The 12,687-nt window shown below is 38.0% G+C and overlaps 1 protein-coding gene across 2 annotated transcripts; it reads left to right on the top strand.

Annotated features, from left to right (window-relative positions):
• Positions 1-1,966: 1,966 nt before the first annotated feature.
• On the top strand, positions 1,967-8,435 carry rida (reactive intermediate imine deaminase A homolog). Of its 2 annotated transcripts, none has more exons than XM_037693731.1 (6): positions 1,967-2,119; positions 4,256-4,361; positions 4,653-4,707; positions 4,802-4,870; positions 7,361-7,416; positions 8,205-8,435. In XM_037693731.1, the coding sequence occupies exons 1-6, from the start codon at positions 2,055-2,057 to the stop codon at positions 8,259-8,261; spliced, it is 408 nt and encodes a 135-aa protein (XP_037549659.1). In that variant the 5' UTR covers positions 1,967-2,054; the 3' UTR covers positions 8,262-8,435. The 2 variants fall into 2 exon arrangements, with proteins under 2 accessions (XP_037549659.1, XP_037549660.1); XM_037693732.1 differs by lacking the exon at positions 1,967-2,119 and adding an exon at positions 2,250-2,407.
• The last annotated feature ends 4,252 nt before the right edge of the window (positions 8,436-12,687 follow it).

Here is a 12,687-nt window from a genome sequence, read left to right as displayed (position 1 = left end):
GAGTATCATTGACACATCCTTACATTTCTATGCTGATGACACAGTTATTTATTGTTGAGCTAAAACAGTTGAAAAGGCTTTCCAGCTTTTTCAATCTGCATTTAACATCATCCAGTCTGATTTGTTCCACCTCAAACTTGTCTTAAACGCTGATAAAACCAAAAAGATGCTTTTTTTCAAACAGGAAGTCGATCCCAGCAGTTCTTCCTCTGATTTTATCCTCAAATGGTGTCCCCATTGAGTTTGTTGATTCCTATAAAAACTTGGGTATCTTGGTCGACTCGCATCTCTTTTTTAAGCTCCACGTGGAAAACCTAGTAAAGAAATTGAAAGTTAAACTGGGTTTCTTTTTCAGAAACAGATCCTGTCTAACCCTGAATGCTAGGAAACGCCTTGTAACTGTGACTTTCCTTCCCTGATTACGGTGACATTATTTACATGAACGCTCCCACAAGAACCCTGCAGATGTTGGATGCTGTCTATCATGGTGCACTAAGATTCATAACTGGCTGTGATTATCGTACCCACCACTGCACCCTGTATTCACTGGTTAACTGGACATCATTAACTTCACACAGACTCTCTCACTGGTACATTTTCATCTTTAAATCACTTCTTGGTCTGCTGCCTTCATACATCTCCTCCTACATGTCTCTGCGTGAGTGCAGCTACAGCGTGCGCTCTCAGGACATTATTACCTGCAGTGTTCCCTCAGTGACTGAACTAGGCAAAAGGGCCTTCTCCTACTCCGCTCCTGTTTCTTGGAATATCTTACACAAAGATATGAAGCTCTCGACCTTGACCTCTCTGTGGCTTTAAGAATCTGTTGGACTCCTGGCAGGGACCAATGCAGACATGTTCCTGTTTTTAGTTTTCTACATTCACCTTATAATCTAGCTGTTTTCGCTACTTTTTTTTGCCATCTTATTTGTAAAAAAATAAAATCTGTATGCCTTTTTATAATTGTCTATTGTTGTCGCTGTTGTTCATTGTTGTCATCATGTTGAAATCAGGTCTCTCTTGTAAATGAGTCCTCGAGGCTCAATGGGATTAACTTGTCTAAATAAAGGTTGAATGAATGAATAACTGTGCACCAGTGAGTTCACAGCAAAAACCTGTTTCCTAGTGATTACTGGCTTTATTGGATTTTCTCTTTTGTAAACCTATTGATGAAATACATTATCAGTTTCATAATCTTGTACTGCTGTCATAACTATGTCTGACCATCACTTGCTGAGTACCAAATCATTGCCTGGCTGTTATTTTGTTCACTGATGTAGTGAAGCATCATACCAAACACTTACTGAGGAACTAATCATTAATTACTACCTAACCATTACCTACTGGTTTGTTCCTGTGTTAGACCAGTAGTCCCCTAATAAGTCTTGGCTTTGTGTATTAACAGTACTAAGCAAAGACATTATGAATACAGTTAAAATAAAATCTGATTGTATTATTCAAATACATTATAAATACAATTAAAATAAAATTGAAATTTATTATTCAAGCATAAAATTAGTACATACCAAGTACAATATAATGTCTTAAAAAAGTGCCACTTAAGTACAACTTAAGTTGTTCAAAAAACAGAGATTTAGAATGTATTTTCTAAAAACTTCGCAAATACATTTAATATATTAAATATCAGTATACGTAAGTATATTTCATTTTCACCTGGGTTCCCCACCCGTTAGCTCCTGATTTGTTCCCTAGTAGTAATTAATTTTTGTGTACCTTATTGTAAAGTGTTACCAAAATAATTATAGTTCATCGTAGCTTTAGGATGACTTTTTATCTTATCCGACTTTATAAACGGAGCTTTGAACTTTAGCAATAAACTCAATTTTACCGTAACCGTTAAAAAGTGTGCGCATTTATTTTTCCTTCGCCGTTTGTGACAATTAGTGATAGTTCTTGTTGCGCTCTTAGGCGCATCTTTACGGTAATTATACAGCCACGCGCGTTTCTAAAAAAAAAAAAAAAAAAGTTGTTACGAAGCCATTTTTCCCCAACTTCTTCTCGGGGGAATTAGAAGGAAAAAGCGTAAACTAAACATGTCTATTGTTCACAAGAAGGTTATTAACACCACATCAGCTCCGGCCGCCATCGGTCCGTACAGGTGAGACTAATTTAAAACGTTTTTCTCTTTGTTTTTAGCAATGTTGCGTTCAGGGAACAAGGGATAAAAATAGGACAGCCCGATGTTTGACCAGGGGTGGATCCTGGCGTTCATTGAACTCACCTTGATCACATGAAACAGCGACAAATTGGACTTTTTCTTTGGAGAGCAGAGGAAACGCTGCAAATCAGAAATCTGTTCAGCAACAGTGAGGTAAAAAAAAATGGCATCAATTCTTCGCCAAATAATTTACACACCGAAAGCTCCTGTAAGACAGGGGATTTACAGGTAAGGCCTTGTCTGAACATCAATATGACTTAAAAGCAATCTGAAAATGCAGTTTGATTTAAAAACACAAATTATTAAAAACTGTTAAATAACTAACCAAATGTTTAACTCGGTGCACTTGCATGAACTGAAGTGGGTTCCTGCTCTGACCAATCAGCTGTCAGTGGGCGGAGCTAATTTGTTTTGAAAGGACTTTTGCCCCTGTCAGTTTCAATTATGTCATTATCTTCATCCAGAAACATCTATTCATCTTTTTTTGGAAATGTACATACTCACAGAACTTTTGGAAATACATTGCTGCTCTGATATCCAATAATATCCAACCAAGTTTCCTTCTCTATTTGGAAAATTTGGTATCCTAGATTTCAAGACGAAAGACTCCTGACACGTATTTATTATCAATCTGATCTTGTTTCTTGCCAAGTTCCATATCCATAAAAGTAAAATAATGCATAGGAAACCGTTTTTTTTTTACCTCTTTGTAATGGATGTACTTTATCTTCTCAGACTCAAATAACAAAAAGACTATAAAAACAACAACAAAAATATCTGAAATGACTACAATTTAACTTTGTAACCCACATTTATTTATTTCTGTACTTTATTATTATTATTATTATTATTATTATTATTATTATTATTATTATTAATAATAATACATTTTATTTGTAGGTGCCTTTCTTGGCACTCAAGGTCACCTTACATAAAAACAGACACAATATTACACACATAGTAAAATCGAATTAAAATAAGACAATGCAGTTGCAATCACAGTGCGTAGGCTACATTAACCAGATGAGTTTTGAGTTTGGATTTGAAATGTGGCAATGAGTCTGTGTTGCGAATGTCAGGTGGGAGTGAGTTCCAGAGCTGGGGAGCAGAGCAGCTGAATCCTCTGCTCCCCATAGTAACAAAACGGGCAAGGGGAACAATGAGCTGAATAGAAGAAGAGGATCTGAGGGTACGAGCGGGTGAGCAATGTGAACAAGGTCTGAAAGGTATGGAGGAGCGAGGTTGTGGACAGCTTTGAAGGTAAGGAGGAGTATTTTGTAGTTGATGTGATATGGGATGGGAAGCCATTGAAGCTGTTGTAAAACAGGTGTGATGTGATTGATTGAGGGGGTCCGTGTAATGATACGGGCAGCTGAATTTAGGACCATTTGTAATTTATGGAGGGTTTTCTGTGGTAGGCCAAAAAGAAGAGAATTGCAATAATCTAAATAAGAGGTGACCAGACTGTGGACCAGAACAGCAGTGGAGTGAGGAGTGAGGGAAGGACAGAGACGATTAATATTTCGAAGATGAAAGTAGGAATATCACCGAGTGATATTACTGACATGAGAGGAAAAGGAGAGGGTGCTATCAAGGATGACACCCAGACTCTTAACCTGATGGGAGGGAGAGATGGAAGAGTTATCAACTGGAATGGAGAAGCTATGAAGTTTATTTAGTATTGATTTAGTGCCAGTTAAAATAAGTTCTGTTTTATTGCCATTTAGTTTAAGAAAGTTTAAAGTGAACCAGTGTTTTATTACAAGGAGACAATCAGTGAGGGACGAGGGTGGAAGTGTAGAGTTAGGTTTGGTTGAGAGATGGAGTTGGGTGTCATCCGCGTAGCAGTGAAACTGAATATGAAGTTTGCGAAAAATGTAACCAAGGGGGAGAAGGTAAATGGTAAACAACAAGGGTCCCAGGACAGAGCCCTGGGGAACACCTGAGGTAACAGGAACAGGATGCGACATGGATGATTTTTAACTGAACAAACTGAGTGTGTTATTGTTTACTTCATTTTTCTACTCTTTCTTTGATATGTTCAATGTTTTTCAAAGTGTGTTTTGTCGCCTTCAGCCAGGCGGTGGTGGTGAATGGGACCATGTACATCTCTGGTCAGCTGGGGATGGACGTGGCCTCTGGTCAACTGGTGGACGGAGGAGTGCAGGCACAGGCCAGACAGGTGAAACTCAGAGGCACTCTTTGAAATCTTTAAGTTGCTGCTATAAACATGGTGCACGTCTGTGAGACACAGCTCTAATGGTGAATTCCTGCAATAATTCAATGACGTGAGGAACGGGAACAATAAATCATTAGGAGCAGTCGTTAACATTTTTCATTATGCATACATTTTATCAAGACTAAAGTAAAAATATAAATATTTATTCACTTGATCCTTAACTAAAAATTAAAACAAATCAACATACATATCTAAACACCGATCGACTTTTCTTTTTTTTTGTTTTTCCTCCAGGCTCTGGTCAATATGGGGGAAATCCTTAAAGCTGCTGGCTGTGACTATAACAACGGTGAGATTTCACCACTTCGGACCGTTCAGCTGCTTAATTTTTGCTCACATCTGTTGTTGTATGTTTTAAACATTTAAACCTTTTTCATTTTTAGTGGTGAAGACCACCGTGCTGCTCAAAGACATAAACGACTTCACCAGCGTCAACGACGTCTACAAGACATGTGAGTTCTTCTTTTTTATTCATCTTTCCACCTAAAACTATGATGTGACCTCGACTAAGTGAGTTTATAGGAACAATTATTAAACATGTATATCCACTATTTTTTACTTCCAGAAAGCCAGTAGAAGTTGTAAAACTTCCATTGTGAAACTAACAAATTAATTTAGAAGAATAAATTTTGTTATAATTATGTTCCCTTTTAAAGAAATTATTTTGTTAAGACAAAATGTCAGTAAAACACAATGATGTCAAAACTATTCAACGCTCATATTCTGTTTTTGAAAAACAATAATTTGAACTTTTTATCATTTAAATGGCAAGTCTTTTAACCAGGTGCATGTTACGTTTATATTTATTTTTGCATTATTCTTTCAAAATTCTTTCAGTTTTTGTTCTTTTCTTGTTTTTTCTAACATTTTACAACAATTTTTAATTTAAAAATCGGCATATTTCTACAACAACAAAAAAAAAGCCAAAAATCTTAAAGGTTATATTCTTCTTATTTCACCTTTTTAACTATTATATTTTAATTGTTGGCATGTTTTTGCTCTTTTTGATTTACATTTATCTTGAAGCTCTGACTTTGAAAAAAATTATAGTTGTGCATGAAAAAGAGCCACATGGAGGCAGCGTTGACCCTAAATAGCACTGATATTAAACAATAGCAGCACTTTTCATTTATTTTATTTATATTTTCTGTTGTGTTCTAGATTAAAATGAAAATAAAAAATAGTAGCTACCATTTCTTTGTTTGTTGTCTTCTAAGTGACATTTCAGAATTGATTAAGTAAAATAATGTTGCGAGCGTATCAGAGGGACAGCTCAGGTTGAGCAATATGGAGACAAAGTTTGGACGTGTGCAGTGGAGGGACAGTGGGTAAACGGGACAAAGGGTGTTAAATATGGAGCTGATGGGGAGGAAGAGGAGGAGACGGGTGAGGATAAGACAGATGAAGATAACCCGCTGTGGCAACACCTAAAGGGAGCAGTCAGAAAAAGAAGAGGATTAAAATTAAATCCCTAATGTCACATATCTATCAGGATGTCCTTGGTGCACTTTCTGTCTGCCTGTATTATGTGCTGAAATAAAAATAAAACAAAAATGGCAGATTTATTTTTTAAAGCATCAGTCAAAACAACTTTTAGCAGATATGACCTGAGAAATGAAATATTCCCGCGCTGAGTGTGTTCACCTCTTTATGTTCTGTGCAGACACAGATTAACGTGCTTGTACCCTCACAGCTCATTTCAACAAGGCTTTATTTTTGTAGAATTTTACAAAGTTATGATCAAATGGTGCAAACAACTTTGTTTGTTTTGTAGAGATTATCAATCTTTGCATCACAGTCATGTTTCAAACTGTTGAACATTTATTAGTATCAGGCACCTTCAAGCTTTTCGTCACCGTTCGGCCAGTTTAGAAGTGGTTTGGTATCGTCTGCAGTGCACTGAACATGAAGCAGGTGAGAGCTGTCTGTGAAGCTCACAAGAAGATTTTAGATCTCACTATTAAAGGTGAAGGTTACAAGAGCATCTCCAAGCAGCTAGATATTCGTCTGACAGCTGTCAATCATATTTAGTCGTATGAGGTTCGTGGGACTGTAGTCGACCTCTCAAGACGAGGACGCAAAAGGAAACGCAACCTCGGGTTTATTAGACAGCAGAAAAAGAGCCAAAGGACTTCAAGCTGGACTCCAAGGTTCTGATGGCACCATCGGTCACATTTTATATCTGAAAGAAGAACCTGGAAAATTCCACTGGTGATAGAAAACCACAAAAAAGCCAGACAAAGAATATGTTGACATGTTGACAAGTCCCACGAGGCAAAACTGGAGCGGTTTGGCTTCAATCACATCAGCTTTTTAGATTATTGTGGAAGGGTACCGATAAATTTATCCACGTCTGTACATGAAAAATTAAGCTGATATATGAGGAAGTGCATTTAATGTCTCTTAAAGTTTAAATCAAGCATCAAACTTGTGCATCTATTATCCCATATGGGTCAACTGGATGCCAGACAGTCTCATTCATCTCTCCCTCTGCTGCATGGGTTTGGGCTTTTCCTCCTGGATCACAACAGTCCGGGGTAATGGAAGCTGCAGTGTCCAGTGCTGTAAGTGGACACCGCTGCACAGACACACATTGTAACCCAAGCTCTCCCAGCGCTGAGGGCGATGACTCCACCGACAAGCTCCTGCCTCCCTCCAGATGCTCCTGAAACTTAAATACCAGGAAACTTTCCCTGAATCTTCAGGGGAAAGTGATTTCAGACGCCTCACTATTAGCGTGATGTTTAAATTAAAGTTTAATTCTGTGAGAAAGCTGTCTTTACTTTTTAAATGCACATTTTATTTTTAAAAATGCATCTTTATCTCTAAAATAAATCGTCAGTGACCATATCTGTTATTGTTTTGTTCTCTTCAAGCTCGTAAAACTGATGCATTTATATTGTTTTTGTAAGCTTTTGGGAATAAAAATGGTTTTCCTTCAGTTTTCAGCAGCAACTTTCCTGCCAGAGCTGCCTACCAGGTCGCTGCTCTCCCCAGAGTAAGTGTGAACAAACCACCAGCAGCTGTCTGTGGTGTATTCTTATATAAACTGGGTACTTCATTACACGCACAGTGGTGAAATAAATAAGAGCTCGGCGCTAACCTGATCAACATATAAGAGCGGCCTAAATGTTAATCTCAGGTTAAAATAAGTTTAGTCAGGGTTACTAGTTTTAGTTGAGATACACACTCAAAAAAAGTTAAATCAACTTAAAAAATAGAGCTTAGTTTGATTAATTTTAGAGGAAACTGCTTGAATAAATCTATATTCAGTAATTCTCCGATGACTTTACATTTATTCTGCATAATTTAAACACTTCAGTGACATAAATATAACCTTATTGTCTAACAAAGTTTTGTTGTTTTACTTGAGAACAAATCAAGCTGAAACAAAACCTATTGTATTAAAACCTGCCAAAGAGTATGAATTAAAATTATATTCTAATGATTAAAATAGTAAATACAAGTAATATGATAATTGGATTTAAATACGAAATAGCGCAACTAGCGCAGTGGTGCTGAACAAGTTTTGTTGCTTAAATAGGAAAAAAAAAAAGTTTCATTGTGTGAAAAGTATTAGAAACTTTTAGCCTTGACCGTTTTATTTACTTTAAACCAAGTAGGATAAATAATTTAACAAACATTTGCGAGAAGTATACATCACTGCGGTTACATTAAATTTGTGTAAGTCAGTGTAGTTTTAACAGATAAAATATCTTTTTTTGTGGTAATTATTGGATAATCTTGCTTCACCCTCCTGTTTTTTTGTTCTTCGTCTTTCCTTAGGGCGGGCTGGTGGAGATCGAGGCGGTCGCTGTTCTCGGTCCGCTCTCCGACTCCTGACTAGCCGAGCTCATCCCAAACAAGTTGTAGCGTAACACCATCATGTCGTTGTTCTCAGTCCTGCGAAGGCGTCGTTGCGTTTCTGACCGGCTGCACTTCTGAACAAGACGTAGAGACTCGTATGATTTAAACCTTCAACGCAGCATTTGTGATTATACATATTGTTTAAAACTGTAAGTGAGGTGTGATCAAGTATGATTGTCACTAACATTTCCCTGATTTTCTGGTTTGATCACGTCATTTTTGTAGTTTTTTTTTTTAAATAAATGATTTATATATATAACTAACTAATAAACCAATTATTTACACCTTTCAGTCATGTCGTGTTCATTCAAAGAAAAATAAACATTTTTTAAGGCTGTCTTTATTTTTTCACAGTTTAAAGCTCATCATTACACATTTTAAGGTTTTGTCTTCATGACACATGAGAATCCTTATTAAAGGGATGATTCAGATCATTTGAAGGGAGGTTTTGTGGAACAAATCAAATTCAGTCATGTAACCAAGTTTTTATTATCTCCTTGCATTTGTTTATATATACATTTTGGTGTTTGGCTGCATTTAGGTCCATAAGAAAGAAAGGTAAATGTAAGAAAGGTCACTATCAAACAATTGCCACGTCAAAATCTAAGATGGCTGCCATCATATATGTAAACCTTGTGAGCTGGATAACTTCAAAAATAAGCAACATGCCCATTTTCATTTTGGTGTGAAGCTGAATTTAGGCATAAGAAAAGTCACTTTCAAAAACTGTGTTGCCAAATCAAAATCCAAGATGGCCACCGCCATATACGTATATGGTGTATATAAGTAAACCAGCCACCCCTATCATTTAAAGAAACTAAGCTTTCTAGTTTTTATATTAAAAGCTTTCCTCAAATGAATGGATTAGCCAATATTAATCTATGTTGGCCAAGGCCACCATTGGCCACCCCCTGGCTCCGCCTTTGCACCTGGTCGTGGATCAAATTGCTCTCTCCACTCATCAGGATCTGTCAAAAACAAACCCGCCTGTATTCTTATACACAGTGTAACTCCTACCCACTTGAATATTTTGCACCAAAAACATTAAGGTTTACTTGCATTCCCTGTTCAATTCCAGTCCAGAAAAACACTTATTTTGAAAACCATACAGATTTACTGTTCAAACCCTGAGCAACGGGGGAAAAATGTCAAACTTCCCTTTAATCAAAAGGGCGCTTCAGTTTTAAGAATTTAAACAGCATTTGTTGTTCATCAGCCCAAATAAGACTTTAATGCTCAGAAGCTGAGTAACAGTGAACCCTTTTGTTTGTTGACCTTTGAAAGCTACATTTTCTTTGGCGTTCATCCATTTTTATGTTTTTTTTTTTTTGGTCAAAATCAAACCACAATAAATATGTTTTTTTTTTTTCAAACGGTGGTCGTTCACATTAGTTGTTCATAACTTGTTCAATGAATCCCTCTTCAAATGATCCCAACTATCACTTTAAACCCCCTTCAGTAGCTTCATAAATACAAATAAAACCATAGTTAGCGACCCAAACACAATAATTAAAATGGTTATATAATCTCTGGATTTCAATTTGGTTGTAGAAAAATACATTCTTACAGTTAAAGTTGTGTGTGGAACTATAACAATATTTCTATATTGATAATAAATACAGATTTCTAAGTTTTTCTCCAAACGACTGCCCTCCTTTTACTGTTTTACAGCAGAATCTGCAGCCGTACACCATCAGGAATGGGGAGGGGAATAAAAGGCACCGTGGTGATAAGGACCCTGACTTGAAGGTGGTCTTCACAGGGTCAGCATCTTGGCAACAAGGTGATATCTTTCAGACACACTCACACACAGACGCACTTCCACTCATTCACAAAGACAGGGTGCGACTCTTCCAGCAAATCTGGCTGGTCGCGTGTGTCACGGTTCACTCGCTGGGAGCTGGAAACACAAAGAGGAAAAAGAATAAAAGGTTATATGCATTTTTATTTTTTTATTTTGTGGTTGGTGTGATGTTGAAATGCAGCTGTGCTTACCTGGTGTCTCCTCTGCTTTGGTCTCTGAATCAGTCACTGGACAGGAAAACAAAGAGCGACAAGTTTTATTTACTGTGAGTTCATGACACAGCTGAAGGTTTAGGGTAAATTAAAGCAAGTTTGTTATTTGAAGTTTGAACATTTTGTTCTCTGCAAGACTCAACAAATGTTATGTTTATAACTTTAGAGGTGTGAAATATTTGTCTGATATATTCCAGTTTGGGGCAGCACGGTGGCGCAATTGGTAGAGCTGCTGCCTCTCAGCGAGCAGGTCCTTGGTTCAAACCCCGGTCCAGGGGCCTTCTGGGTGGAGTTTGCATGTTCTCTCCGTGCATGCGTGGGTTTTCTCCGGGTGCTCCGGTTTCCTCCCACAGACCAAAAACATGCATGTTAGGCTGATTGGTAACTCTAAATTGTCCCTAGGTGTGAGTGAGAGAGTGAATGGTTGTTTGTCTCGTTTGTCTCTATGTGGCCCTGTGATGGACTTGCGACCCGTCCAGGGTGTACCCCGCCCCTCGCACAGTGATTGCTGGACATGGGCACCAGCGACCCCCGTGACCCAAAATGGAATAAGCGGGTAAAGATAATAGATGGATGGATGGATATTCCAGTTTGTTCATCTTAAAAACAAGTTTTCTTCTTGCACCAGATGGAGTTCCTCAGGGTTCAGTGTTTGGAACAATACATTTTACATTACATATGCTTCCACTAGGTAAAGCTTTTAGACATCACAGGATATGTTTTTATTATGCTTGTATTTATCCATGAAATCTGATGAATCCAATTAGTGACTGAGATTAAAAGCATGTCTTAGAGACATACAAAACATGAATGACTCTTAATTTTCTGCTTTTAAACTCAGACAGGACAGAGGTTGTGGTTTTAGGACCTAAGTATCTTCAAAACACATGTTGAAGTCACCCACTTTCTCTGGATGGCATTAATATGGCCTCTAGTTCTAATGTAAAAAACCTTGGTGTTGTTTTTTGATCAGAATATACCATTTAAACCTCCACATTGACCCTTTCTTCTACATGCACAGTAACAACCAAAAGGAGTTATTTTTTCCACAGTCACCAATGCTGCAGGATGAGATGGTGCAACAAGTAAAGATTTGATGCTGGCTTCCTTAGATAACTTTTACTGATTGGCATTTTTATCTTCTTTTTTTGGCTTTTCCTTCTTCAGGGGTCACCATAGTGAGTCATCCTCCTCCATCTCACTCTGTCCTCACTCCAACTACCTCCATGTCCTCTCTAACTGCATCCATATATCTCCTCTTTGTCTTTTTCCTGGCAGCTGCATTTCTAAAATCCTTCTACCAATATACCTACTGTCCCTCCTCTGGACATGTTCAAACCATCTTAGTCTGGCCTCTCAAGCTTTATTTCCCAGTTGTTCAATCTATGTCTGATGATCTCATTCCTAATCTTATCCATCCTTGTCACTCCTAAGGAGAACCTCAACATATTCATTTCTGCCACTTCCAGTTCTTTCTCCTGTCTTTTTGTCAGTGCCACTGTCTCCAGACCATACAACATAACTGACTCACAACTGTCTTGTAAACTTTTCCTTTGACCTTTGCTGCCACTCTTTTTGCCACAAATCACTCCTGAAACTTTTCTCCATCCACTCCATCCTGCCTGGACTCTCTTCTTCACCTCTTTACCACATTCCCCATTTTCCTGGACAGTGGACCCCAAGTACTTGAAGTCCTGCACCTTTGTGTCCTCTGCTCCTTGTAGCCTCACTGTTCCACCAGCCTCCTTCTCATTCACACACATACTCTTGTCTTACTACGGCTGACTTTCATTCCTCTTCTTTCAAGTGCATACCTGCACCTCTTCAAGTTCTCTTCCACCTGTTCCCTGTTCTCACCACAGATCACAATGTTAGAACACCAAGATCTATGTTCCTCCCTCTTTTGGAAATAAGTGTTGACTACAGCCATTTCCATTCTCCTGGCAAAATCCATCATCTGTCCTTCCTGCTTTCTTTCCTGGACACCAAACCTACCCATCACTTCCTCATCCCCTCTTTTTCCTTCACCAACATGTCCATTCAGGTCTGCTGTGATCACCACTCTCTCTTCCCTGGGAATACTCTCTACCACTTCATCCAGATCCTTCCAAAAATTATCTTTCTTCTCTACCTGTGAAGCATAACGACTGATAGCATTAGACCTTCTTCTTCTACCTTCAGATACATCACCCTATCTTGCACTCTTTTCACCTCTACTACATTCTTTGCCAACTCCTCCTTCAGTTCTGATTGGCATTTTATAATGTAAGTGAAAATTTTTGCACAGGGGCCTCAGAAAATTGTAAAATGGAGCTAAATAAATAAACTCAACTGAAATCTCAGCTTTAACGGCTTGCATTGCATTCATTGCATTCAATTTCTTTTT

This window comes from Nematolebias whitei, chromosome 19 (genome assembly GCF_014905685.2).
Source record: "Nematolebias whitei isolate Nwh7 chromosome 19, NemWhi1, whole genome shotgun sequence".
In the NCBI taxonomy this organism is placed as follows: Eukaryota; Metazoa; Chordata; class Actinopteri; order Cyprinodontiformes; family Rivulidae; genus Nematolebias; species Nematolebias whitei.
This window is presented reverse-complemented; position numbering and strand designations above follow the sequence as displayed.